General features: G+C 42.8%; 1 protein-coding gene and 1 long non-coding RNA gene across 2 annotated transcripts in view; one reads left to right on the top strand and one right to left on the bottom strand.

The window, feature by feature from the left end:
• LOC116331830 overlaps window positions 1–26136 on the top strand; it is a 73984-nt gene that overhangs the window by 29124 nt on the left and 18724 nt on the right. The window contains exons 29-80 of the mRNA XM_039613567.1: window positions 62–93; window positions 193–290; window positions 506–528; window positions 620–641; window positions 724–751; window positions 851–935; window positions 1027–1173; window positions 1287–1498; window positions 1603–1706; window positions 1953–2071; window positions 2187–2342; window positions 2553–2767; window positions 2852–2937; window positions 3276–3412; window positions 3495–3620; window positions 3704–3894; window positions 3974–4068; window positions 5195–5322; window positions 5451–5578; window positions 5664–5781; window positions 6217–6435; window positions 6540–6710; window positions 6836–6985; window positions 7077–7141; window positions 7240–7369; window positions 10409–10488; window positions 10570–10699; window positions 10955–11145; window positions 11280–11370; window positions 11484–11613; window positions 11708–11895; window positions 12208–12369; window positions 12455–12591; window positions 12866–13008; window positions 13093–13187; window positions 13436–14174; window positions 14461–14488; window positions 14586–14670; window positions 14762–14908; window positions 15022–15233; window positions 15336–15439; window positions 15683–15801; window positions 15917–16072; window positions 16283–16497; window positions 16600–16685; window positions 17024–17160; window positions 17243–17368; window positions 17452–17642; window positions 17722–17816; window positions 19519–19646; window positions 19775–19902; window positions 19988–20105. Of these exons, the coding sequence (XP_039469501.1) occupies window positions 62–93; window positions 193–290; window positions 506–528; window positions 620–641; window positions 724–751; window positions 851–935; window positions 1027–1173; window positions 1287–1498; window positions 1603–1706; window positions 1953–2071; window positions 2187–2342; window positions 2553–2767; window positions 2852–2937; window positions 3276–3412; window positions 3495–3620; window positions 3704–3894; window positions 3974–4068; window positions 5195–5322; window positions 5451–5578; window positions 5664–5781; window positions 6217–6435; window positions 6540–6710; window positions 6836–6985; window positions 7077–7141; window positions 7240–7369; window positions 10409–10488; window positions 10570–10699; window positions 10955–11145; window positions 11280–11370; window positions 11484–11613; window positions 11708–11895; window positions 12208–12369; window positions 12455–12591; window positions 12866–13008; window positions 13093–13187; window positions 13436–14174; window positions 14461–14488; window positions 14586–14670; window positions 14762–14908; window positions 15022–15233; window positions 15336–15439; window positions 15683–15801; window positions 15917–16072; window positions 16283–16497; window positions 16600–16685; window positions 17024–17160; window positions 17243–17368; window positions 17452–17642; window positions 17722–17816; window positions 19519–19646; window positions 19775–19902; window positions 19988–20105 (7146 nt within the window). The remainder of the gene's footprint in view (window positions 1–61; window positions 94–192; window positions 291–505; window positions 529–619; window positions 642–723; window positions 752–850; window positions 936–1026; window positions 1174–1286; window positions 1499–1602; window positions 1707–1952; window positions 2072–2186; window positions 2343–2552; window positions 2768–2851; window positions 2938–3275; window positions 3413–3494; window positions 3621–3703; window positions 3895–3973; window positions 4069–5194; window positions 5323–5450; window positions 5579–5663; window positions 5782–6216; window positions 6436–6539; window positions 6711–6835; window positions 6986–7076; window positions 7142–7239; window positions 7370–10408; window positions 10489–10569; window positions 10700–10954; window positions 11146–11279; window positions 11371–11483; window positions 11614–11707; window positions 11896–12207; window positions 12370–12454; window positions 12592–12865; window positions 13009–13092; window positions 13188–13435; window positions 14175–14460; window positions 14489–14585; window positions 14671–14761; window positions 14909–15021; window positions 15234–15335; window positions 15440–15682; window positions 15802–15916; window positions 16073–16282; window positions 16498–16599; window positions 16686–17023; window positions 17161–17242; window positions 17369–17451; window positions 17643–17721; window positions 17817–19518; window positions 19647–19774; window positions 19903–19987; window positions 20106–26136) is intronic.
• Window positions 16372–25652, bottom strand: LOC120440660. Its single transcript, XR_005613415.1, has 3 exons — window positions 25605–25652; window positions 17801–17859; window positions 16372–16476 (listed from the first exon to the last, which is right to left on the bottom strand). It is a non-coding gene; the product is annotated as an uncharacterized LOC120440660 (long non-coding RNA).

The following is a 26136-nucleotide window of genomic DNA, read 5'->3' as shown; positions in this document are numbered from 1 at the left end:
AGTCATCATTTTCACTTTCCTGTGCTTGTTAAAGTAATGTTTGCTTTCTTTCTCCTCCAAGGAAAACTTCACTTGCTCTTCATACAAAACGCTGTGAGTTTCACATCTACGTATACTCGGCACTTCGAAGGGGTTAAACAATTTTATATAATCTGGCACTATGATTAAAATCTGTTTGTTTACGTGTTACAGGTTTGCCAGACTGGACTTGGCCCTACCTGTGGTTTCCCTTGGCATCGCTACAACTATCACACAGACTAAAGAGGCTCTATCCCACCAACTACCACCTGGTGAGTGTTAGAACAATAACTCAATGTCTTATATCCAGCTTTGTCTCTTCACTGTTTCACCTTATTCCACACACTACCTACTTTATAGACACACTAAATGTAAATTGTCAATATTTAGCAAGCGTCAGGAATAACATCCAGTCTAGCTGCAGCTTATCACTGAACTGATTTTTTTAAAATCTGACTGATTTGCATTTCCTGTGTTTTTCTGTCAGACTGCATCATTTACAGTGGACAGGTAATTGTATGTTTTAGATTATTTGTTTTGTCTTACATTAGTCTTAATATAGTAGATTTGTAACGCGCTCTGTTTTTGTTTCTCTTACAAGTGTAATGTCAGCGTGGCAAATGGTAAGTTCTTCACTGCTTTATGCATGAAAATGCAAATTTTTATTGTCAATTTATAACTTTTTTTCTCCTTTTTTTGGTACAGAAAGCGAAATCTGTATCGGACTGAACAGGTAGGATTTACATGAACCTTTTGGAGAGTTTACTTTTTATACAACATTGTCCCAGATGTCAACAAAGTACCAATCACATGTTTTATTTTGAAACCACAGAACAGCAGTTCAGCTCAAACTCACCAGTGCGCAGACGAGCGGAAACCTCTGTGACTTGACCGTTGATGAACTGGCTTGTGCTTCGGTAAGAGCGTCACATAAATCAACAGACGTCTGTGATTCAGCTCGTTTTCACTTTCACTGTAGAGTCTAAACTGCTCTCTGTCGTCACGCAGCTGTCAACAATAACAGCAGAACAGCTGGCAACGATACTGAAGTGCAACCACTCCTCCAGCTCGAGTGGGTCCAGATCTATCTGGAAACTTCTCCTCTCCAAAACCTCTGAGGTCCTGGACCAGGCTCTGGATCTGCTCGTCAACACGGTAGGAAAGCATTACACAATATTTTGTAAATCGAGAAGAACCTTCTGCAAACCGTCTGTTGTTGAAAGATACAGAAAGTCAGTAGTTACATCACATTTTGATCTTTGTTATAGACTCTGGACACCAACAGCTCAGCAGTGTCCGTGATTCTGGACACCATACAAGAACTCCGAATAGATACCGTCAGCATGGCCACCCTCAATAATCTAACCTTCATCCAGACGTGGTTTGGCCGCCACCTTCGCCCATTTCTGCCGGCTGTTTCACCTGACTTCCTTTCATGTATCACCACAAAGAACCTGACTTGCAGCTCCTACCAGGCCATGTAAGAACTTACATCAAACAAATTACATCAAATGTGACTGCCTTTCTTGGTATACCAAAATCCTGCCATTTTTTTTTATTAATGTAATCCCAATTTCAACTCAGTCTGCAGATTTTGAGTCAACTCCAGCCACAATTAACGTTTGCCAGGCAGGTGTCTGTCTACACGCACTTCATTAAGGTTTTCCTGACCAGGAACAACAGCACAGGTACACTGCTGTATTACAGCCCAGTAACAATCAATGTCAGAATATTAACAGTTACAGTCTATGTATTGTTCACGTCACATCTGAATTAATCCAACATTCACACATGTTGATAGAATTGGAGTTAGTGGGATTCAGGAATCCAGGGTGGTCACATGTATTGCAAAGTGACATCATAACAATGTATGATAGATGCTTTTACTTCAGCACAGTAAAGCTGAATTTCCTCTGTGTGTGTTTGTGGTTCAGACCCCGCCTGCAGCTCAGGCATTGCCACCAGTGCACAATGGCTGCAGGTGAACCTGGGAGGTTTTGCCTATCTTGCGACGTTCCAGGACATTCAGACGATCTACTCCAACTTCTCTGTGGTGCGTTATGATGCACTGCATTTTCTGTCTTTATACATCTGTTTTCTTGTGGGGGCGGGGTTCCCTCTGTCATAACAACAACTGTCACTGACAACATGTGTGTTTGCATATGCAGTTGGATGCCTTGTCACAGCTCACGGTCAGACAGCTAGCCGAGGTGTCCGCAACACCTGGCCAGCTCACAACTTCTGAGCAAGTCAACATGGTGATGAAATATGTGCCTGACCAGTTTCTGGCTACCTTCTTTGATAATTTCTCACCTGTTATCCTGGTGAGCATACATCATGTTATAAAGTCACCTGGTGTGTTTTGATGATACTAGAAAATTCACAATAGTCAGCAGAATTCAAGTCAAGCTATGTTTATCTCTTCATCAAATGTAAATCATTCTGGTTCGTCTTCTCACACAGAGGCTGAAGAAAGTCCTGTTACACCTGTTACATCTAACAAACATGATCATTACTTTTGTTTTTTTCTGCAGGCTCATGAAGACGCGTTCCCTTCAGTCGTGAGGTCAGCTATGTTGCAAGTTGTGTTTGATCGTGCAAACCTCTCCCTTCCTTCGGTGAGTGATGCAGAGGTATATGTGTGGCTTACCTCCCGGCTGCCACCTCTGCTGGTACAACTTTCACCAGGACAAGTTGCATCTTACTTCGGAATACTGGCAGGAAGGAGCTGCAATATTGAGCAGCTGGGGTGAGCACAAAGCTTCAAGCACCAAATTATGGATGTATTTAAGCAATCTGACTGAAGAAAAACCTTTGCATTTTTTGGTTTCAGTGTACTGAACCTGAACATGACTATCTCAACGCTCAGCACAGACACACAGCAGAAAATCTATGGTCAAATCCTCCAGACCCTCAGAGGTAAAGCTAACACAGGAAACCAGTAAACTCAGCTTTAAATTTTTTTGTTGGATGCTTTATGAAATTGGGCCGTAACATTCCAGTAAGCAACTAGCCCATTCACATTTCTTAACATAATGGCTGCCAGCCTTGTGAAAGTGAGGGAGGAGTCAGGCATTGTGGTTTCTCCTGTGCTCGCTCTTGTTATTTTTTCATTAAACATGCATGTTTGTCATTTTTTATGTGAATACAACAACAAGTGAAGCTTTATTTATTTATTTTATTCCACATGGCCTAACAAAGCATGAGGCAAAGTTCCAATATTATAACCTAGTTTGTGTCTCCACCTTTTCCTCTAGGTCCAACACCTCTCCGCTGCTACGGTGACAGCTACAACACCAGTTTCTATGGTTTCCTGGAGCAATCTTTCATGGGTTTCCAGTTTCCCAACCTCACCGCCTTCCTGTCGCTCATGCCTCCTGACAGAATGCATCTGGTGTGTTGACTTGAAAGATATCAGGAGTAAATATGATGAAACAAGAGGAGAATGTCTTAATTTATGTCTTCTAATCTTCTAGATCATAAATTCCATCCCTCCATCAGAGCTTGGGAATTACCTACAACGTCCTAATGTTGTCGACAACGACGCACAGCTCTGCATGCTCTTAAACAGCTACAGCCAGACACCACAGTTTCTAGAAACTGTACGTAGCCCAAGGCACATGCACACGCAGAAATGCAAACACAATGTAATGATTAAAAACATTAATCTGTGCATTGCCTCCAGGAGTCTCTGCCGGATGCAGTGAGGCGCTCCATCCTGCCCTGCGTCTGGCCCGTGGCCCTCAACAGCACCCAAACGTCGGAGGTCGACGCTTGGTTTGACCGTCGCCTCAAGAACTACTTGCCCTTCCTCACAAAGAGCCTGATCAGTCCCAGTGTCATAAACAGCACCTCCTGCCTGGCCTTCCAAAAACTGTGTGTTTTACTACAGCACTAAATCCTGCTTTATATGTTTCTTTGTTTTGGGTTCTGATTTAGATTTGTTGTGTTTCAGTGTCTCAGTCCTTGGGGTATACAACTACACTACTGCTGACTTTGTGAGGGGAGACGTGTACAACGCCATCAGGACTTACCTTTACGTCGGCTCAAGTAAGTCTTTCAAGCATGCAAATGCATGCAAATGCAGGTCAAATGGGATGCTAATTCCAGGGAAAAAAAGACATTGATCAAAAGATATTCTACATGAAACTGAACAGCAACCACATGTCAGCTAAAAACACAACTGCCTGAGTACAATTTAAATTAAAAGGGAAACTGAGTTGTATACAAAATTCAGGGAATTGCAGTTTTTCAGTTTCTCTTCATTTTGCAGCACCACAGATTGCTGTGCTTTGGATATATGTGTATATACCTAATACTTAACTGTGTGTAACAGTAGAACAAAATCAGTACACTCAGTAATGTGAATTATGAGGATACAGTATATGTTTGCTGATATTAGCCAACGTGCTCATGCCCGAGAAAGAAGCAAAGCATTAAAATGATAACATAGAGCTCAGACAACCATGCACATATAAAGTAATTAGCTCCTTTGCTGTCACTGGTAGATGTTCACTTGCCAAGGAGACTGACAAAAGCTGAGCAAGCATTTATTAAATTTATTAAATAATTATTTATTACTAAACGTGTACATTTTAAACAGAAAGTAATGTTTATGAAGATAAAAACCTCTTTTTTTGCAGTTAGCAACCCTTTACTCAGGACTTGCTTTTCCTTTACAGTCATTTTCTTAAAAAATATTATTTTATTATATTATTCACATACACATAGTATAGTACACATACAGTATAAATACATTAAAAGCAAGATAGCAGCAATTTTTCACTGATGTTTGTCCCCGTCATCGTTCTTAATAAGGTTCAAAGATTTTATGTTTTTTAACTTTGTCTTGCTTTAATATTTTGGGATTTTAAATAACTAAAAAAACAGGACAGTTAATGATAACCTTAACTTTAAGGAAATTATATTTGCTTATATTTCATGGACCAATCAGCAGACTGTTGGATAACAATGTTAATTCCAGTAAACTCTGCCAGCTACTGTAGTAACAGTTTGTTATGTGCAGCATTTTTTATTGCTTACTTTCTACATTTGACTTCAAGAATTCACAGCAATTAAAAAAAGGCTACGCTGGAGTAAAATGACTATAGATTGTAGTTTTATTTCTTTTGATCATTATCATTATTGTTTATTGTTAACATCTTTTTTTTTCTAGCCTCAAACCCAAAGTGTTACTTCCCCAGCAACCCACAACTGAATTCCACAGCTTGGTTTGCTCAGTACATCGGGTCTTTCGTCTCTTTCCTCACTCTGGACGATCTTGCAACATTTGGATCTGAGTCGGTAAAGAATCAACATTGGCGGAAATTTTGAACTGACGCTCATTTTTTTTTCTACTTGGATTTAAATGCAGCAAAAAAACAGTTGACAATTTCATGACCTACAGACATGCTTTTCTCCCCTCCCTGCAGGTCATTCAGGTCTTCACAGTGAACCTTCAGAACATCGCTCTTTTCAACACCTCTGTCTTACCTGCAAACCTCACAAACTACTACACCACCCTTCTATATCAACAGGACAGCAACTTCAACCCCTTACTGTGAGTTTAAATCTATACAATATGTTGCGTTCTCCAGTCACAAATCCTGCATTTTTCTGTAAGTGTTGTTTAACCTTCTTTGCAGCCTTCCTATCTTGTTTCGGTGTGTCGCTCCTGGTCCAGCATTTACCCAACTGAGTCCAAGCGACAGTTTGATAGTTCTGCAGAATCTCACAGTTCTCTGTACGAACCTGGACCCACAAGTAAGACACTAACATTTAAAGAAAAGAAAAACAGCTATGTGTGCAATCTGCTACTAAAACCTAACTACATTTAATACAGGATAGGTAAGGTCAACTAGACATGAATGTTATAAGATTTCAGTCTTTTAGAGATTCAGCATGTTGCCTGGTATCCTGGTAAAAAGTAGTTTATTCTTTCCTTAAATTTGTCACCCACATAAAAGTGGGTTTAGTTTCACTTGCAGGCTCCTGTTTTGAATCTGGTGTTTATTATTTAGAGTGGTGTAGAGCTCTTTGTTCTGGGGTATGTGATTTTAAGAAGGGTGAAATGGAAAGATGAATAAAAGAGCACTAAGCTCTCCTTTTATTAACAGAATAAAGTTTTGTTCCCCAGAATATTTACACTGTAGACATAAATTTGACTCTACTGACAAAGTTTTTCTCTCACGTGTGAAGGTCACTGCTGCTTTGGTAGGTACCTTTGGTCAGAACATTGACTCCACAGTCATTTCTGCCCTCGGCAGCCAAAGCACCGGCATGTCGCTGAATCAGATCAACTCAATCAAACCCCAGGACTTAATAAACTCCATCAGCACTCTCTCCACTGTGACGGGCTGGAGCGAAGGTCAGGCCAAGGCCATCATCCAGTCTCTCCTGTCTTCAGGCGTGATACAGGTAGCAGATTTTAGACTGAATCCTGACTTTAGAAAAATCAAAGTCATCTTTGTGGTCATGCTCTCTTATGCATGTGCTGCTTCCATCCTTTTCCATTCCACCAGATCAACAACTCATCATCGCTGATAAGTCTGGGCACTCTCATCATTGGTGTACCTTCCAGAGTGTTCTTGAGCATCTCTGGTAATCAGCTGATAAGTGCCTCCCAAACTCCTTCACTGGTGGCAAACCTCCTTTCTGGTCCTCAGATCATCCAGCAGGTCTTTGTCAGTCAGGTATGACAGGTTTTCTGTTATAGCTTGAGCATGATTTGAACTGCACACTTCCATCAGCTGCTTCGGGTGAAGAAAGAAAGCTCTCCACAGAGAGTTAACTCACAACGCTTCCCATCTTCTCTCAGATCATATCAGTGAACACCAGCAACGTGCAAGTGATCCAGAACGTTCCCGATGACCTGGCCACTGAGATCCCTCGATCCCTGCTGGTGGACTTCTCCAGTAGCAACGACGTTATCACCATACTCAACAGAAAGAAATGGAAACGGCAGCAGGTAGAAGATGAAACCCTCAGCTTAGTTTTTATTGACGTGTTGTGCTACATGCCTGTTATTACAGACTCTTTTTTTTAAATTGTTTTGTTAGGCTGAATTGTTCTTTGAGTCGTTAGCTACAGAGAGCGCCTCCGCACAGCTGGGAGGTCCAAACAAGTGAGTTCCAATCAGTCTGGGAGATCAATCAAAACAACCTGCAAATGGGTTTGAGTAGAGCTAACAGTGTGCGTGTGTGTGTGTGTGTGTGTGTGTAGTTTGTCATCCTCGGTGCTTCAAGGGTTCACATGCACTGGAGTGAGGAACATTAGCAATGGGCAAGTCAAGAACCTGATCAAAGCCTGTCGGAGGTCAGGCAGCAGGAAGGTTAATCTAGTGGAGTCTCAGGTACAGTATTCAAGGCATTTATGGGATATTTAAAATCTCCCAAGATTCCTTCATATCTGCTCAAATGTTAAAAAGTGAACATATTGGACATCAAATGAGTAACTAACAATTGTTTAAAACACACTTAAAACAATATATACATACTAAAATGGAGAGAATGTTGTCTCCAGGAGTTTAGCTGATTTAGAGCGGCAAGGTATGGTGGGTGTGTTCCCGTTAAAGAACACGGAGGCAGCTTCCAAGTTTAGGAGATTTATTCAGCTGTGGTCTGTAGTAACCATACATAAAGCAACTATCAGTACAGCGCACATCAAACATTCAACATGCCCAGACATAATTCTAGCACAGAGATTGCACAAGGAACTGTATTCAACACTCAGGTCTATAACAACTTCAACAATTACACAAGGTTTATAATTAGCATTAACTAACTTAGTAGCTTACATAGCGTCTTAGCATAGGGTAACATTAGCATAGTCACAAGGGAACAAATACACACAATAGCATCTGACATACACAACATCATGTAAACAGAACCCACCTTCTGGCATTCACACACAGCAATAAACCAAAACCCACGAGATGCTGGTGAGAGGACCAGTGTTGGGCAAGTTACTTTGAAAAAGTAATTAATTATAGTTACTAGTTACTTCTTCAAAAAGTAACTGAGTTAGTAACTGAGTTACAATATTCTAAAAGTAATTAATTACTTGAAAAGTAACTATTGCGTTACTTTAAAAAAACGTTTAACCCTCTGGGGTCCAGGGTATAATTGGCCATTTTTAACTACTTTTGATTTTCCCTCCACATTTTACCTTTAAAAACTATTTACTTTGCCTTGTTTGGTATCATTCTTTTCAGCACAACCTCACGTGTCTGAATTTACAGTTATGTTTTCATTTTGATTTACTGTATTAACACAATTGAATTCAATCTAAAATCAGACAAAAAACATAAAATCAGAGTAGAAAAAGTTATATTTTTTGGTCTGACAGCAGCAGGTGTATCACTGCTGTTTCTACCTGGAGACAGCAGTCACCTCATTGTTCTGACACACAACACAAAACTATCCACAACACTACACACTAACTACACAAGACAACACATTAACTACACACTCCAAACACGCTAAACGTCACAAATCTCTCACATCTCAAAACTCGCTCTCTCTCTCTCTCTCTCTCTCTCTCGCCGTCACTCCTAAAACTTCCCCTGTTTTTTGTTTTGTTTTGTTTTTGCTCATAAGCAGAGAGTGCTTGCTGCGCTGTCCTCAGACAGTAAACGTGACGAAACTATTGAGGAAAAAACACCGCGTATATATTGTTTATCATGACTCTGCTTTTACGTGGCCTATCAACACAATTTAAAAACTGGTATATATCACCGTGTTGCTTTGTCTTTAAGTGGTCATGTGATTGGCTTACCATGACTACTTTATTCTTCCTCAGTCAAACAGCAGCACTCATGCGATTGTTTTGTCCCCTTAGCTCCAGGTGTTGAGACAGTGATCGTGATTACTGTCCGCGGGAGCGCGCAGCTGCTTAAAGCTGTAGCGTCCAGATTACTTAGAGCTGCTTCCGTGCAGCTGATATAAGCTGTGGTAACCTGAACACAGCTTCAACCTTCTGTTTGTTGAAAAATAGTAACGGACCGCATTTTCTTGTTAGTAACTGTAAACGGCGTTGTAACAATAGGAATAGTAATTATTTAGATTACTCGTTACTGAAAAAAGTAACGCTGTTAGTAACGCCGTTACTTGTAATGCCGTTATTCCCATCACTGGAGAGGACACAAGGAAAATGCTGGCTATTAGCAGCTACGAAGGCAGACTAGCAGCACATGGCACAGAGTGGTGCATTAGTGATGTTCGATTCGTGAATGAATCGTTCAATACTCGAGAATCACTTTACTGACTCGTGAATCATGATTCACAAGCGCAACTGACTCACTGACTCATCCCTGTTGCTGTTAGCAAGCTAATTCCATTAGTAGAAATATATCTAGCTTATAATTAAAATTGTGGGGAAAAAAACAACAGCCAGTTTCTTAACAAAAACATTTCTGCGATGTGCCGGGAGTCCGCTGTTGAGTTTTGGACGAAATGCATTCTGGGATATATAGCTGTCCCAAGTCCACACCGATGCATGCTCGATAAAACGGGCGGATCGAGAACACATCCGGGACTTTTTCGCGTTCTCGGCTTGATGCGTGCCAATTGGAACAGTACTTGGTCTCCAACTGATGACGTATCACGAGTACACGAGAACGCAAGTACGCACAAGTACGCATATTGATAAACGCCCACTCACTCACTCACCCCCTACCTCCTGGCTCACAGCTTCTTCTTCTTCTTGGTTGGCAACCAATGTTAAGGCGCTTTACCGCCCCCTGGCTCACAGCTCAGTAGACATTTAGATGAGATATATTTGACACATTTAATAAGGAAAATACCAATAAAATAAAATAAAATAAATAAATGTTCCTTTAGAATTTTTTACTCTAAAAAATAGTTGTTTTCTTTACAATCATTCATCTTAGCAGTAGGATTTACATTAAAAGAGAAACAAATTAAGTTTGAGTGAAAATATACATTTTTGCACTCTCTGGTCAACTGACTCAGTGACTCAAATGACTCAAGAAACCCAATTCACTTTGGTGAGTGACTCTTTAAAACTCGATTCAGTAAAAAGAATCGAATTTACCATCACTATGGTGCATTCAAGGAGCGTTAGCATAGATATGGTGAGTTCAATGATGTAGGACATATCAATTTCCACAGCGAAAACACTATCAATAAACAACCCACAACACTTCAACCAAGCAAATAACGTGTAAACAGTGGGCTTTCTAACACGTACCCTGTGAATCAGGTTATGTAGATTACACCATAATACATTTTTGAACAAAGATGCAATTTTTGTTACGTTGCAGCTGCACACCACCACAGTGGATTAAAGTGCAGACTTCCAACACGTTCTCTGTCATAAACAGGGACGATACAAGGTGCTAATTATTTTGACTTTTTTTTTAAATCAACAGCTGACCTGCATGTACACTTACATCAAAGACGATGCTGCCAGCTTCAACCTCTACCCTCCAGATGTTCTGCTGTATTATGAGTAAGAATCCTGTTTGTTTGTTCTGAATTAAAGCTGAATGGTGGATGCTACAGCTTGCCACACTTCTGTTTCCTCTTGCAGTTACTCACTGGTGCCGCAGGGCAGCTGCAGGGCCTATTTCACAGAGCTGGGAAATGCAGACTTCTCTGTCTTCTCTGCAGCGCTCAGCTACAAGCGCACTGCCCTGTTTGAAAATGCAAAGAGCTGCCTGGTGAGTCTTTGAACCACACATCAGAATCAGAATCAGAAGGGGTTTTATTGCCAAATGTTGAGCAGGTTTACAACATTAGGAAATTGCTACGGTACTTAGTGCCGTAGCATCACATCACTTCTTGAGCTGTAAAGATTAGATTTATTAATAATTGCATGAAATCTAGCAAAAATCACTGGAAATAACTGTCATCACACTAAGGTTTTCTTTAATGTTTTGAGCTGAAATGAATTTCTGTTTCTTTTATTTTCAAAGGGCATAACAAACACAAGCTTAACTGAAGATGAAATATCAGTATTGGGAAACATGTGCTGCATCCTGGATGCATCCTACATCCTAAACTCAGATTCATCCATCTTGGAAAAACTCAAAGCCTGCCCCAGCCTCACTTCTGCTCAAGCAGCTGCTGTTCAGGCTCGAATGACTAATGGCAACACAAGATATGGGTATGTAAAACGCTTCACCGCTGTGGCAGATTTTCATTCCTGTTTGCTTGTTTCCTTGTCAGCAGATTTACATTTTTACTTTTGGCCCTTTGTGTCCCCCCAAATAACCACCGTTCTGTTTTCGTGATAACCAGAGCTCCTTCAGTGTGGACTGAGCAAACTCTGAAAGACCTCGGGATGCTGTCTCTGTATATGTCTTCAACCTTCTATGATTACTTCAACACTGTGAGTAATACATGACCGCAAACATTTATATTTTTTTATTTTGTTTTCTGTTTGTTGCTCTTAACCTTGTTCTTTATGCGCCTTTCTTTCTTTCCCTTTGTTCCTGTGAGCAGAAAACAAAGAACAACTACTTGAGGTACTTCCTGGGTGTTCTCAAGGAAAACAACGTGGACAGCCAGAAGATCGGGGAGCTGAAGAGTGCAATAAGGATGTCCATTCCGGATGAGTCAAAGGAATTTACAGGTTGGTTTCTTTCTGTCAACTGCTCGGTCCATGTATTAGAATCTAGAGAGAATTTACTGTTTAACCATAAACTGTTTCTCTTTCTGTGTTTCAGCCACTGACTGCACTTTGGGTTTCATAACCCGCGTGACTATCGTTAATCTAACATTCCCCTTAAACTATGATATAAGTCAGTTCACCAGCTGCCTCAATTCCACCATTGTGAAAGACAACTTGGATGCCCTTGTTAGCCAGGTGCAGGAACAGAACTACACAACGATTGTTCTCAGCAAGTTGCGACAGGTAAGTGGCAAAAAACTCCTGGAGCCTATCCCAGCTGGCATAGATAGAGAGGCAGGTTAGGCCCCTCCTGAAGGGCAGGATTAACACAGAGAACCATTCAGAAACACGCAACACATATTCAGACCTAGGGTCAGTTTAAAATCACAATTCAAGCAAACCCCATGCATGTTTTTAGGCTGTGGAAAGAAGCCAGAGAACCAGCACAGACACAGGGAGGGCATGCAAAGTCCACAGCGCTAACCACTTCCATTTTTTAAGCTTTTGCTGTCTAAATTTGAGTCTAAATATCTTCTGACTTTCCTAAATTTATAGGCTTACATTGCCAACAGCATCATCCCAGAAGATCAGGTTCAGATCTTAGGAGCAATGTCCCGTAGTGCCACTATGGCAGACATCAACATGTGGAGTATTACTCAGATCGACACACTCTCTTCTTTGATGGATCCTTCAAACGGACCGTGGGACCCGGTTCTGGTGAGCAAACAGAAGAAAAAATCTGAATGTGAGCTTACTTTACATGCTTGTGTCTTCTCACCAATGCTTGGTTCTCCTCATCAAGGCCAAAGCCATCATCTCCAAGTATCTGAGTGTAAAGGGGAACAGTCTCAGCAGTGTGGCGCTCAACGCCATTGGAGGACCAAACCTGTGCGCCCTGGATGTTGTTGCTATCAGGAACATTTCGGTTGGAAGCATCAAGTAAGGCATCAGAGCTGTGACTGTGCATGAGTGTGTGTGTGTTTGGAGGTTATTTTTACATGACATTAGCAGCAGGTAATATCTGAAAGGTACTAGAACATGTTGGCTAAAGGTCTGTCAGGGATCCTGCACTTACAAAGGCAGGTGAACCCACATAAATCTTTAAATTATTATTTAGATAACTAGAAAAAAAAAGTCTGATTTAATGATAAATAATGTTATATGAATTCCATAAACTCAACACACCATCCCTGTGTTTTTTTATCTCCTGCAGAAACACCGATGCCCTGGACATATCCAGCTGCACCACTGAGAAAAAGCAAGAACTGTTTGTCCTCGCATATGAAGCATTTATCCCAGACAAACGCTCAATCACTATCTCTACTTCCAGTTACCAGCTCATACAATCTTACCTATGTAAGCAAACAGACCCTCATTCAAAAAAACATCATTTAAACAGCTGAAAGTTAACATACCATTCATTTTTCTCCCATCTTGCAGCGGGTGCAGATCTTGCGTTTATCCAAAATTTAGTGTCTTCCAATATCAGTATGGACCTCCCGACCTTCACTGGGCTGCTTCAGAGTGTTATACAGGTCAGTGCTGCGTGTCTGCACTTTGAATTCTGAATTTTAGACTAATTTTGAAAAAAAGTTTATTTATTTATTTATTTATTTTGGGGTGGGGGTCTTGCATCATAGTTCCTCAATTTATTTACTTCACTCAAACCATTAGACAGGCCTGATAAGTTGTAAAACTAAATTGTTTTTTGGTTCTGTCGAAGAATAAAGTAAGTGTGTTTATTTGCTCATAGGATAAAATGTGTCTGCTCTGTTCTCCATAGAACCTGACTGTTAGTGATGTTAAAGGTCTTCTTGGCACCAACCTCCTACTTTTGAAGTCGTATGAAAATGTGACAGTGGTGCAAACCTGGATCAGTTCACAGTTACAGTCCGATCTTAATGGTCTGGGAGTGGGGCTTACAGGAGGCAAGGTTAGCCCCACCACCACCACTACATCAGACACATCATCAACAACATCGGGGACAACGTCATTTACAACATCGGGGCCAAATTCAGCAACAACATCAGAGGCAACTTCATCGACAACATCGGGGCCAAATTCAGCAACAACATCAGGGGCAACTTCAACGATAACATCGGGGCCAAATTCAGTAACAACATCAGGGGCAACTTCAACGATAACATCGGGGCCAAATTCAGCAACAACATCAGGGGCAACTTCAACGATAACATCGGGGCCAAATTCAGCAACAACATCAGGGGCAACTTCAACGATAACATCGGGGCCAAATTCAGCAACAACATCAGGGGCAACTTCAACGACAACATCGGGGCCAAATTCAGCAACAACATCAGGGACAACTTCAACGATAACATCGGGGCCAAATTCATCAACAACATCAGGGGCAACTTCAACGACAACATCGGGGCCAAATTCAGCAACAACATCAGGGGCAACTTCAACGACAACATCGGGGCCAAATTCATCAACAACATCAGGGGCAACTTCATTGACATCATTGGGGACAACTTCAACAACTGGATCCAGCAGCACCACGCGTAAGTATTACAAAAGGTAAAATAAAATATTCAAAGACACCTCAGATAAAGCAACAGTACCCAAGCAGGGCCGAAGTGTTAATCGAGAGCACAAGAAGTAAGGGAGGCCAAAATAAAGCAGAAAAACATGAAATGTTAAGCTAGCGGTGGACCTTCTGCTGCAGACTCAATCTTTTAATTGCCCATTTTAAACATTTCTGTGTCATATCCTACTGTGTTGATGCATAAAATGTAATTTTTTATTGTCAATTTATAACTTTTTTTCTCCCTTTTTTTTGTGGTACAGCAACAGAAATCTGTATCAGTCTGAACAGGTAGGATTTACATGAACCTGTTGGAGAGTTTACTTTTTATGCAACATTGTCCCAGATGTCAACAAAGTACCAATCACGTTTTATTTTGAAACCACAGAACAGCAGTTCAGCTCAAACTCACCAGTGCGCAGACGAGCGGAAACCTCTGTGACTTGACCGTTGATGAACTGGCTTGTGCTTCGGTAAGAGCGTCACATAAATCAACAGACGTCTGTGATTCAGCTCGTTTTCACTTTCACTGTAGAGTCTAAACTGCTCTCTGTCGTCACGCAGCTGTCAACAATAACAGCAGAGCAGCTGGCAATGATACTGAAGTGCAACCGCTACTCCAGCTCGAGTGGGTCCAGACCTGTCTGGAAACTTGTCCTCTCCAAAACCTCTGAGGTCCTGGACCAGGCTCTGGATCTGCTCGTCAACACGGTAGGAAAGCATTACACAATATTTTGTAAATTGAGAAGAACCTTCTGCAAACCGTCTGTTGTTGAAAGATACAGAAAGTCAGTAGTTACATCACATTTTGATCTTTGTTATAGACTCTGGACGCCAACAGCCCAGCAGTGTCCGTGATTCTGGACACCATACAAGAACTCCGAATAGATACCGTCAGCATGGCCACCCTCAATAATCTAACCTTCATCCAGACGTGGTTTGGCCGCCGCCTTCGTCCATTTCTGCCGGCTGTTTCACCTGACTTCCTTTCATATATGACCACAAGGGAACTGACTTGCAGCTCCTACCAGGCCATGTAAGAACTTACATCAAACAAATTACATCAAATGTGACTGCCTTTCTTGGTATACCAAAATCCTGCCATTTTTTAATTAATGTAATCCCAATTTCAACTCAGTCTGCAGATTTTGAGTCAACTCCAGCCACAATTGACGCCTGTCAGGCGGATGTCTGTCTACACGCACTTCATTAAGGTTTTCCTGACCAGGAACAACAGCACAGGTACACTGCTGTATTACAGCCCAGTAACAATCAATGGCAGACTATTAACAGTTACAGTCTATGTATTGTTCACGTCACATCTGAATTAATCCAACATTCACACATGTTGATAGAATTAGTGGGATTCAGGAATAATCCAGGGTGGTCACATGTATTTCAAAGTGACATCATAACAATGTATGATAGATGCTTTTCCTTCAGCACAGTAAAGCTGAATTTCCTCTGTGTGTGTTTGTGGTTCAGACCCCGCCTGCAGCTCAGGCATTGCCACCAGTGCACAATGGCTGCAGGTGAACCTGGGAGGTTTTGCCTATCTTGCGACGTTCCAGGACATTCAGACGATCTACTCCAACTTCTCTGTGGTGCGTTATGATGCACTGCATTTTCTGTCTTTATACATCTGTTTTCTTGTGGGGGCGGGGTTCCCTCTGTCATAACAACAACTGTCACTGACAACATGTGTGTTTGCATATGCAGATGGATGCCTTGTCACAGCTCACGGTCACACAGCTAGCCGAGGTGTCCGCAACACCTGGCCAGCTCACAACTTCTGAGCAAGTCAACATGGTGATGAAATATGTGCCTGACCAGTTTCTGGCTACCTTCTTTGATAATTTCTCACCTGTTATCCTGGTGAGCATACATCATGTTATAAAGTCACCTGGTGTGTTTTGATGATACTAGAAAATTCACAATAGTCAGCAGAATTCAAGTCAAGCTATGTTTATCTCTTCATCAAATGTAAATCATTCTGGTTAGTCTTCTCACACAGAGGTTGAAGAAAGTCCTGTTACACCTGTTACATCTAACAAACATGATCATTACTTTTGTTTTTTTCTGCAGGCTCATGAAGACGCGTTCCCTTCAGTCGTGAGGTCAGCTATGTTGCAAGTTGTGTTTGATCGTGCAAACCTCTCCCTTCCTTTGGTGAGTGATGAGGACGTACAGGTGTGGCTTACCTCCCGGCTGCCACCCCTGCTGGTACAACTTTCACCAGGACAAGTTGCATCTTACTTCGGAATACTGGCGGGAAGGAGCTGCAATATTGAGAAGCAGGGGTGAGCATAAAGCTTCAAGCAACAAACTATGGACGGATTTAAGCAATTTGACTGAAAATCAAATAAATTTTTGACGAAAACCTTTGCATTTTTTGGTTTCAGTGTACTGAACCTGAACATGACTATCTCAACACTCAGCACAGACACACAGCAGAAAATCTATGGTCAAATCCTCCAGACCCTCAGAGGTAAAGCTAACACAGGAAACCAGTAAACTCAGCTTTAAATTTTTTTGTTGGATGCTTTATGAAATTGGGCCGTAACATTCCAGTAAGCAACTAGCCCATTCACATTTCTTAACATAATGGCTGCCAGCCTTGTGAAAGTGAGGGAGGAGTCAGGCATTGTGGTTTCTCCTGTGCTCGCTCTTGTTATTTTTTCATTAAACATGCATGTTTGTCATTTTTTATGTGAATACAACAACAAGTGAAGCTTTATTTATTTATTTTATTCCACATGGCCTAACAAAGCATGAGGCAAAGTTCCAATATTATAACCTAGTTTGTGTCTCCACCTTTTCCTCTAGGTCCAACACCTCTCCGCTGCTACGGTGACAGCTACAACACCAGTTTCTATGGTTTCCTGGAGCAATCTTTCATGGGTTTCCAGTTTCCCAACCTCACCGCCTTCCTGTCGCTCATGCCTCCTGACAGAATGCATCTGGTGTGTTGACTTGAAAGATATCAGGAGTAAATATGATGAAACAAGAGGAGAATGTCTTAATTTATGTCTTCTAATCTTCTAGATCATAAATTCCATCCCTCCATCAGAGCTTGGGAATTACCTACAACGTCCTAATGTTGTCGACAACGACGCACAGCTCTGCATGCTCTTAAACAGCTACAGCCAGACACCACAGTTTCTAGAAACTGTACGTAGCCCAAGGCACATGCACACGCAGAAATGCAAACACAATGTAATGATTAAACACATTAATCTGTGCATTGCCTCCAGGAGTCTCTGCCGGATGCGGTGAGGCGCTCCATCCTGCCCTGCGTCTGGCCCGTGGCCCTCAACAGCACCCAAACGTCGGAGGTCAACGCTTGGTTTGACCGTCGCCTCAAGAACTACTTGCCCTTCCTCACAAAGAGCCTGATCAGTCCCAGTGTCATAAACAGCACCTCCTGCCTGGCCTTCCAAAAACTGTGTGTTTTACTACAGCACTAAATCCTGCTTTATATGTTTCTTTGTTTTGGGTTCTGATTTAGATTTGTTGTGTTTCAGTGTCTCAGTCCTTGGGGTATACAACTACACTACTGCTGACTTTGTGAGGGGAGACGTGTACAACGCCATCAGGACTTACCTTTATGTCGGCTCAAGTAAGTCTTTCAAGCATGCCCAGGTCAAGGATCAAGTGGGATGCTAGTTTAAGTAGAAAAAAAAGACATTGATCAAAAGATATTCTACATGAAACTGAACAACAACCACATTTCACAAAAAAACACAACTGCCTGAGTACAATTTAAATTAAAAGGGAAATTGAGTTGTATACAAAATTCAGGGAATTGCAATTTTTTTCAGTTTCCCTTCATTTTGCAGCACCACAGATTGCTGTGCTTTGGATATATGTGTATATACCTAATACTTAACTGTGTGTAACAGTAGAACAAAGGTATAGTAGGTAGAACAGTGGTAGTACGATATAGCAATGGAGTACACATACAATATAAATACATTAAAAGCAAGCCAGCGTCAATCTTTCACTGATGCTTGTCCCCGTCATCGTTCTTAATAAGGTTCAAAGATTTTGTCTTTTATAATTTTGTCATGCTTTAATATTTTTTGATTTTAAATAAACCGTAATGAAATCTTATTTTCGATTTGCTTGTATTTAGACCAATCAGCAGACTGTTGGATAACAATGTTAATTCCAGTAAAATCTGCCAGCTACTGCAGTAACAGTTTGTTATGGGCAGCATTTTTTATTGCTTACTTCCTACATTTGACTTCAAGAATTCACAGCAATTAAAAAAACGCTACACTGGACTAAAATGATTATAGATTGTAGAGGAGGGCATTATGACCAAAAATATTCATCACATTTGAAAATTTGCGATAACGATATAACTGACGATATAACTGACACTTGACAAAATACTTTCATAAGTATTCACAATACTTCCACAACTTTATTCGTGCAAAAAAAAAAAAATCAACGTATTTTCACTTAAAACAAGCAGCTGTTTTTTATGTGCATTAAAGTTATATAAAAATTTAACAGTGCAAATGCAAATTCCTTGCTGACAGTTTAACCAAAAGGCATTTCCAGTGGAAATTGGCCAACATATCCTCAGCATAACCATGTATAATATCCACAAAACTTAAAAAGAGGTTATACACACACAATACGGTAATATTATGTTGAAGCACAGTACGTATCACTCCGCGAGGCTTCTGCCTACGATAGCTGTAATGCTCCGACAATCCATCAAGCGGTGCAGGTTCGTAGCTTAGCAAAGTCGTACTAAAACATTTGACAGATTTTCGAGCGCCGTGTACCACATAAAATCGTTTCAAGGTCAGTAAACACAACCAGAATTCATACATAAGGCACACGGGATTATAAGGGGCACTGTCGATTTTCAAAAAAATCAAAGGATTGATTTTAAGTGTGCCGTATTTTCCAAAAAACACGGTAATAATGACAGCCCGCTAGCATGCACTACCAAAAGTAGTGCTTTGTTGTGTATCTGACGGACAAAAGCTAAACCAATTCCACACCACTGAAGTTGGAGCATTTTTACAAACCAATTCTGGTTCATCCATTTCATTCAATGATCCGCTTTCACCCTTCTTATTCTCTGTCGGTGGCACGCTTTTTCCGCCATGTGCGTATGAAAGGCACTGTGCATGTGCGTTTTACCCATATTCTATCGCGATATTTCATTTTCTTATCGTTGCCCGACATTATACCGGTATTACCGTGAACGGTATGATATGGCCCAGCCATAATGGATTGTATTTTTATTTATTCTGAACTTTATCATTATTATTTATTGTTAACATCTTTTTTTTTTCTAGCCTCAAACCCAAAGTGTTACTTCCCCAGCAACCCACAACTGAATTCCACAGCTTGGTTTGCTCAGTACATCGGGTCTTTCGTCTCTTTCCTCACTCTGGATGATGTTGTGGCATTTGGATCTGAGTCGGTAAAGAATCAACATTGGCGGAAATTTTGAACTGACGCTCATTTTTTTTTCTACTTGGATTCAAATGCAGCAAAAAAACACTTGATAATTTCATGACCTACAGACATGCATTTCACCCCTCCCTGCAGGTCATTCAGGTCTTCACAGTGAACCTTCAGAACATCGCTCTTTTCAACACCTCTGTCTTACCTGCAAACCTCACAAAGTACTACACCACCCTTCTATATCAACAGGACAGCAACTTCAACCCCTTACTGTGAGTTTAAATCTATACAATATGTTGCGTTCTCCAGTCACAAATCCTGCATTTTTCTGTAAGTGTTGTTTAACCTTCTTTGCAGCCTTCCTATCTTGTTTCGGTGTGTCGCTCCTGGTCCAGCATTTACCCAACTGAGTCCAAGCGACAGTATGATAGTTCTGAAGAATCTCACAGTTCTCTGTACGAACCTGGACCCACAAGTAAGACACTAACATTTAAAGAAAAGAAAAACAGCTATGTGTGCAATCTGCTGCTAAAACGAATAGTTATGTTACAGGGTGATCATGGCTCAAGAGTTGGCAGTTCGTCTTGTAATCGGAAGGTTGCTGGTTCAAGCCCTGGCTCGGACAGTCTCGGTCGTTGTGTCCTTGGGCAAGACACTTCACCTACTACCTACTGGTGTTGGCCAGAGGGGCCAATGGCGCCATATGGCAGCCTCGCTTCTGTCAGTCTGCCCCAGGGCAGCTGTGGCTATAACTGTAGCTTGCCTCCACCAGTGTGTGAATGAATAGTGGAATTGTAAAGCGCTTTAAGGGTCTCGAAAAGCGCTATATAAATGCAATCCATTATTATCATTATGTCTATAACTTCTGTTCCCTGAAGGAGAGGAACGAGGTACAACACATAAGTATAGGATATCACGCCCTTGCGTGTCCTGGCTGAAGAAACCTTTATTCATGCCTGTGGTGACATGCGCACAGCCCCACCTGGACTGTCATCACAGTCATCCCGCAGTTCGATAGCCACTCTTCACCGAGCCAAACTGCTCAGTGGGACCACCTTGTGTTGTACCTTGTTCCTCTCCTTCAGGGAACAGAAGTTATAGACATAACTATTCGTTCCCTTTCAGTCGATTTACTCAGTACAACACATAAGTATGGGACATACATACACGCCCCACAGAGCAGCCACCGAACCAGAATTGAACCATCACCACCTTAGTGTGCGGGAGACCCAGCAGAAAGAACAGTATGAGCCACCGAAGGGACTGTAACGTCCAACCGATAAGACCGCACAAAAGTATGTGGTGATGCCCAATTAGCTGCTGCACAAATACCAGCTACAGGCACCCCTTTAAAAAGAGCCCATGAGGTTGCTATCCCCCTGGTGGAATGAGCTCTTTCCCCCTGGGGCAAAGCAAGACCTTTAAATGCTGTATGCCAGTGAGATAGCTTCTATACTCCAGTGGGACAGCCTCTGTTTAGACAGAGCTCTATCTCTAGTTGGATTAGCGAAGCAGACAAACAGCTGGTCACATAAACGCACATGCTGAGTGAGCTCAATGTAGGTGTGTAGCACACGCACTGGATGAAGAGAATGCATCCTCCTCTGCTCCTGCAAAAGGAGGGGAACAAAAGCTCAGCAACTCAAACTCCATTGAGCTATAAGATCCAGGCATGATCTTGGGAAAATAGGCAGCATTTGGGCGCAATACGACCTTGTGGCCATCAGGAGAAAACTGTGTGCAGGCGGGATGCACAGACAGCGCATGAAGGTCACCCACTCGTTTTGCCAAAGCCAAAGCCAAAGCGCGAAGTAATGCTGTCTTATATGAGATAATTTTCATATCCACAGACTCAATAGGTTCGGGGGGGGGGGCTACAAAGGGCCTCCAACACCAAAGACAAGTCCCAAGCAGGGACACTGGACTCAAGCGCGGGTCTCAGCTGGCGAACCCCTTTCAGAAAACATCTGGCAAGGGGATGTGCACCTGGTGTCATCCCGTCAAAGCCAATATGACAAGCAGATATAGCTGCTAAATAAACCTTAATTGTCGAAAATGAAAGGCCCTTATCCTGCAGCTCCTCCAGGAATGTCAAAATAAATGGGAGAGTGTGGCAGTCCTTGCACCACTGTTTGAAGGTTCACCATTTGCCTCTAGTAGATGAGACCCTAGCGCTCTGTATTGTTGCTATCACACAAGCCCTTAGCAATCAAGTTTAACCTCTCAGCAGGTAAACATGAAGGCGCCACAGATCCAGGCGCGGATTAACCACTTCTCCTGCCTGAGAGAGGAGGTCCCTGTGGAGAGGAAGCTGCCAAGGACTCACTGGCTGATTATCTCTGCATACCACGACCTTGTGGGCCACCAAGGGGCCACTAGAATCAGAGAGAGAGACTGCCGACGCACTCTCTCTAGAACTGGAAATATCATTTCCACTGGGCGAAATGCATACCGGAGCATGTCTGGCCATTGGTGCGCTCGGCATCCATGCCCAAGGGCGCATCATGGTCGATTATGGAGAAGAACAAGGGCCAGTGAGTATTTACCCTGGAGGCAAAAAGAACTACTTGTGCCTTGCCAAATAGATCCCAAATCTGAGCCACTATTAAAGGATGTAACCTCCATTCTCTCACTGGAGGACCACTCCAGAAGGTCCGGCCCCAGGTTCAGGTGGCCCAGAACATGGGTGGCTCTTAGAGACAGAAAATGAACACTGCACCATAACAGCAGAGAGCAAGACAGCTTCAACACAGAGAGGGAGCGTGTTCCTCCCTGCCTGTTTATGTAAGACACCACTGTTGAATTGTCTGTCCTGACTAAGACATGCTGGCCCTCCAGGGCTGGACGGAGATGTTTGAGAGCTAAGAACACTGCTAACAGCTCTATGCGGACCAGATCCCTCTCACTGATGCACCCTCGCACAGCACCCCCCACCCTCTTAGGGAGGCATCTGTGGACACCACCTTGTGAAACAACACCCTTCCAATCCGAGAGCCCTGATGCAGCAGCTCATGCTCCCTCCAAGGATGGAGAGCTAGCATGCAAGACGCGGTTACCGTTAGCCTCTTCAGGAGCTGACGCAATGCACACAGGCGATGAGAGAGAGTCCAGCACTGAAATGCTCTCATCTTTAACAGTCCAAGTGGCACTATGGCGATCATAGATGCCATCATGCCCAACAAAGGTGATATCATCTGGAAATGCAGTCTGCAACCCAGCAAAAACTGAGCGTGGCAGCGATGAACCCAACTTTTGTCTGTCTCCGAAGCGGAGCATTTTGTGTGCAGGGGGTTTGTGCTTGGGAGACAGTGTTAGGAAAGTGCCGCACCTTCTGCGTCTGACAACCTGAACCGAACTTAAGCGGCACCTCTTGGGCGGCAACAGAGGGGTAAAAGCAGCGTCTCCCTGCTGCTGGACCCCTTCTCCACTCGAAACCACAGCTAGAAGGGCTGAGGCTTCTTCCTCAAGGGTGGGCCTTTGCTCCATGCCGATTTGTGCTCCCGCTGGCGGCACACCCACTACAGCAGTGAGCGCCGGTCCCTTGCCACTCGGCAGAGGAGCGGCGGGCCTGCGAGAGCTAGCTGCGAGCTTGGGCTTTGCCTGACGTCTGGGGATGATGCCACGCAGAGCTTCTGTCTGCTTCTTCCTCAGATCGAATCTAGCCTGAATGGCTTCAAGTGAATGTCCGAATAACCCAGCCGCAGACACTGGTGCGTCCAGATATACAGCTCTGTCTCCATCCAGGACCTCAGAGAGGGTCAGCCACAGGTGCTTCTATGCCACTACTGTCGAAGCCATCTCTCTGCCCAGGGAGAGCACTGCACAGCGGGACGCACGGAGGATTTAATCCATGGCAACTCTTACCTCGTTAAGAAGAGGTGCAAGCGGGCTGTCATCAGGAACCAGCGATCCGAGCTCCGCCAGGCACATCGCCTGGTATGTCTGGAGCATGGTGACGGAGCTCATGGCGCGAGCAGTGCCGGCCTGAGCCCAATTAATCCTCTCCAGCTGTGAAGCAGAGAATCTGCAGTGCTTAGACGGCAGAGTTGCGGGGCCACCAACACCATGGTTATGGGAGCGGCCCAGATAAGCAGCCAGAGACAGCTCCATAGGGGGTGGATTAGCTAAGCCAGCCTCCTCAGCGCTGTCCAACTCCATGTACTGTCCATAGCAGGTCACAGTGATGCAGGTAGACAGAAGTTTGTCCCATGATGCCGTTAACTCGCAAACAAAGTCTGGGAACATGGGAAGGCAGGTTTTGGTCGTTGTGGGAGGAAAAAGCCCGCTAAAACGCCAGGGCTCCAGACTTGGAAAGGAGAGGGTGAAGCCGTGCAACAGCTGAGCATCCCGGCACTTTTTCCACAAACGTCACCCGTCTTTCCAGGGTTGAGCGCCGGAGCTGGCGACAAAACGCACAGGATACGGGCTCCGTCAACGCTCTCCTAGCGTGGACGATCCCCAGGCAGACAGGGCAGGCATTGTGCTGGTCATTGTCAGGCAAAGAGAAACTGCATCCCTGAGGATAGGGGCGAAAAGAAGATTTCTGCTTTGCTTGCTTCAGTTTGGAGTTCATTCCAAAACGCAAAGCAAAACGCTGCACAGGAAAACTAGAAATTAGTGCTCCGCTGTCAGCCGCGAACGAAACGGCTCTTAGAGCCGGCTCTTTGAATTGTAGATGCGGAGGGGGAAGGGGTGGTAGTTACACTGGCAGTAGCACAGGAACAGAGCGGGAGGGAAAAACAGAGAAAGAGAGCCAGGGACAACAACAAGAGACAACATCCTCACATTAGAAAGGTATAGTAATCATTCACAATTATTTTCAGTTGCAGATGATAAAGGATTCAGAAAGTTTATTCATGCAGTGAATCCTATGTATGCAATTCCAAGCAGGAAACAGTCTCCCAAAAAATCATCTCAGGCCTATCCCATATGGAAAAGAAATAGAAAAAAACGTATAAAAGACTTGCATCAGATGTGGCTTGCTTCATATAGTGCAGTGGTTCCCAAACTTTTTTTTGCCAGGCCCCCCTTTGTTTTACAAGGAAAATGTTCGCCCCCCCCCACGCACACACATCCTCCAAACACACACACCCATATTTTGTTTACAAACTCCATTGCGGTTTATTTCACACCTCAAACATTTAGTAAACAATTAAGCAAATACAAGTAAACGGCAATAAATTACAGGTAGTAATAAAATATACTACTAAGTCGTTTACGCTACATCCACACCTACACGGGTATTTTTGAAAACGCAGCTGTTTCTATGCGTTTGGGCCTTTCGTCAACACGTAAACGGCGTTGCGATTCACCGAAAACGGAGATTATTTAAAACTCCTTTTTTGCGTTTATGTGTGGACGAGGCATACAGAGTTCGTCACGCAACGTCAAAGGTATGTGCCTCTTTTCACGTCACGCTGTGCGCCACGTTATTGTTTACATGAGATGAATTGCAGAATGGCAGATAGAGACAAAATACTGTTAATCTGACTATCTTCAGGTTTTACACGCTTACATATACACACGCAGTTACTGTCCCTCCGTTTAGAAAGGCAGAGGCTTCATGGTGTAATTATTTTACATGTAGTTGGTTTTTTTTCCTGTGTAATAATATTCAACATTGCTATCAATACATTTTTCAAAAATGCCTCTCTGTGCAAAATGGGTTCAAAAACATAAACAGCTGTGGGATACTGTTAGTCCGTGATTTGAACCGGGGGAACAAATTACGGCAGGATCAGCCTGATATTATTTGTATCCCACTGTAACTTTACTGCATAAAGAGCTAACATCATGTTAGCTCTTGATTTTTAGTTCACAAACACTTCTTGTAATAAATGTCAGGAGTAGTTAGTTATTACAAGAAGTGTTTGTGAACTAAAAATCAAGAATGTGGGATACTGTTTGTCCGTGATTTGGAGAGCACAGCGCGTGCTCCCGACGCAGGGAAACTAATTTTGCAGGGGAGACCTACCTCGGCACTTGTGCAGGTGAAGCCAAAGGGAAGATATGCTTCACCATATTTTCCTGTCTTTGGCTTGGAAGGAAGTTGGTTTGGAAACATATTTGGCGATGCTTCATCTCCTGCTTTGAGTTTATGTGGGAGCCCCGTCAAAAACCTGTCCACAGTGTCCAAGCGCTCTTTTTTTTTTTTCCTTTTCATACCGCCCCCCTGCAATGGCTCTGCGCCCCCCCTAGGGGGCGGGCCCCACACTTTGGGAACCTCTGATATAGTGAATCATATAAGGCTGATATGATTTACTCATGAAAGTGGCCACTTTCTCATTACTTTCATATATTGTTTTAGGAAATATCCAAAACATACATTTATTTCATTCATTTATATAATTTTTCAAGGGATCTTATATCTGTTTACACTCTTGTATGCTTTTCATACAAGTTTCACACAAGACAGATACAAACTTTATAAGATTTATATATATCTTTTCCAAATGGGATATGACTGAGAATGTGCATCTTCTTTTTGTTTTACATATTTTAATTTA

The sequence above is a fragment of the Oreochromis aureus genome, linkage group 6, assembly GCF_013358895.1.
Source record: "Oreochromis aureus strain Israel breed Guangdong linkage group 6, ZZ_aureus, whole genome shotgun sequence".
Taxonomy (NCBI): domain Eukaryota; kingdom Metazoa; phylum Chordata; class Actinopteri; order Cichliformes; family Cichlidae; genus Oreochromis; species Oreochromis aureus.
The sequence above is the reverse complement of the archived record's forward strand: the minus strand, read 5'-3'. Positions and strand labels throughout refer to the sequence as shown.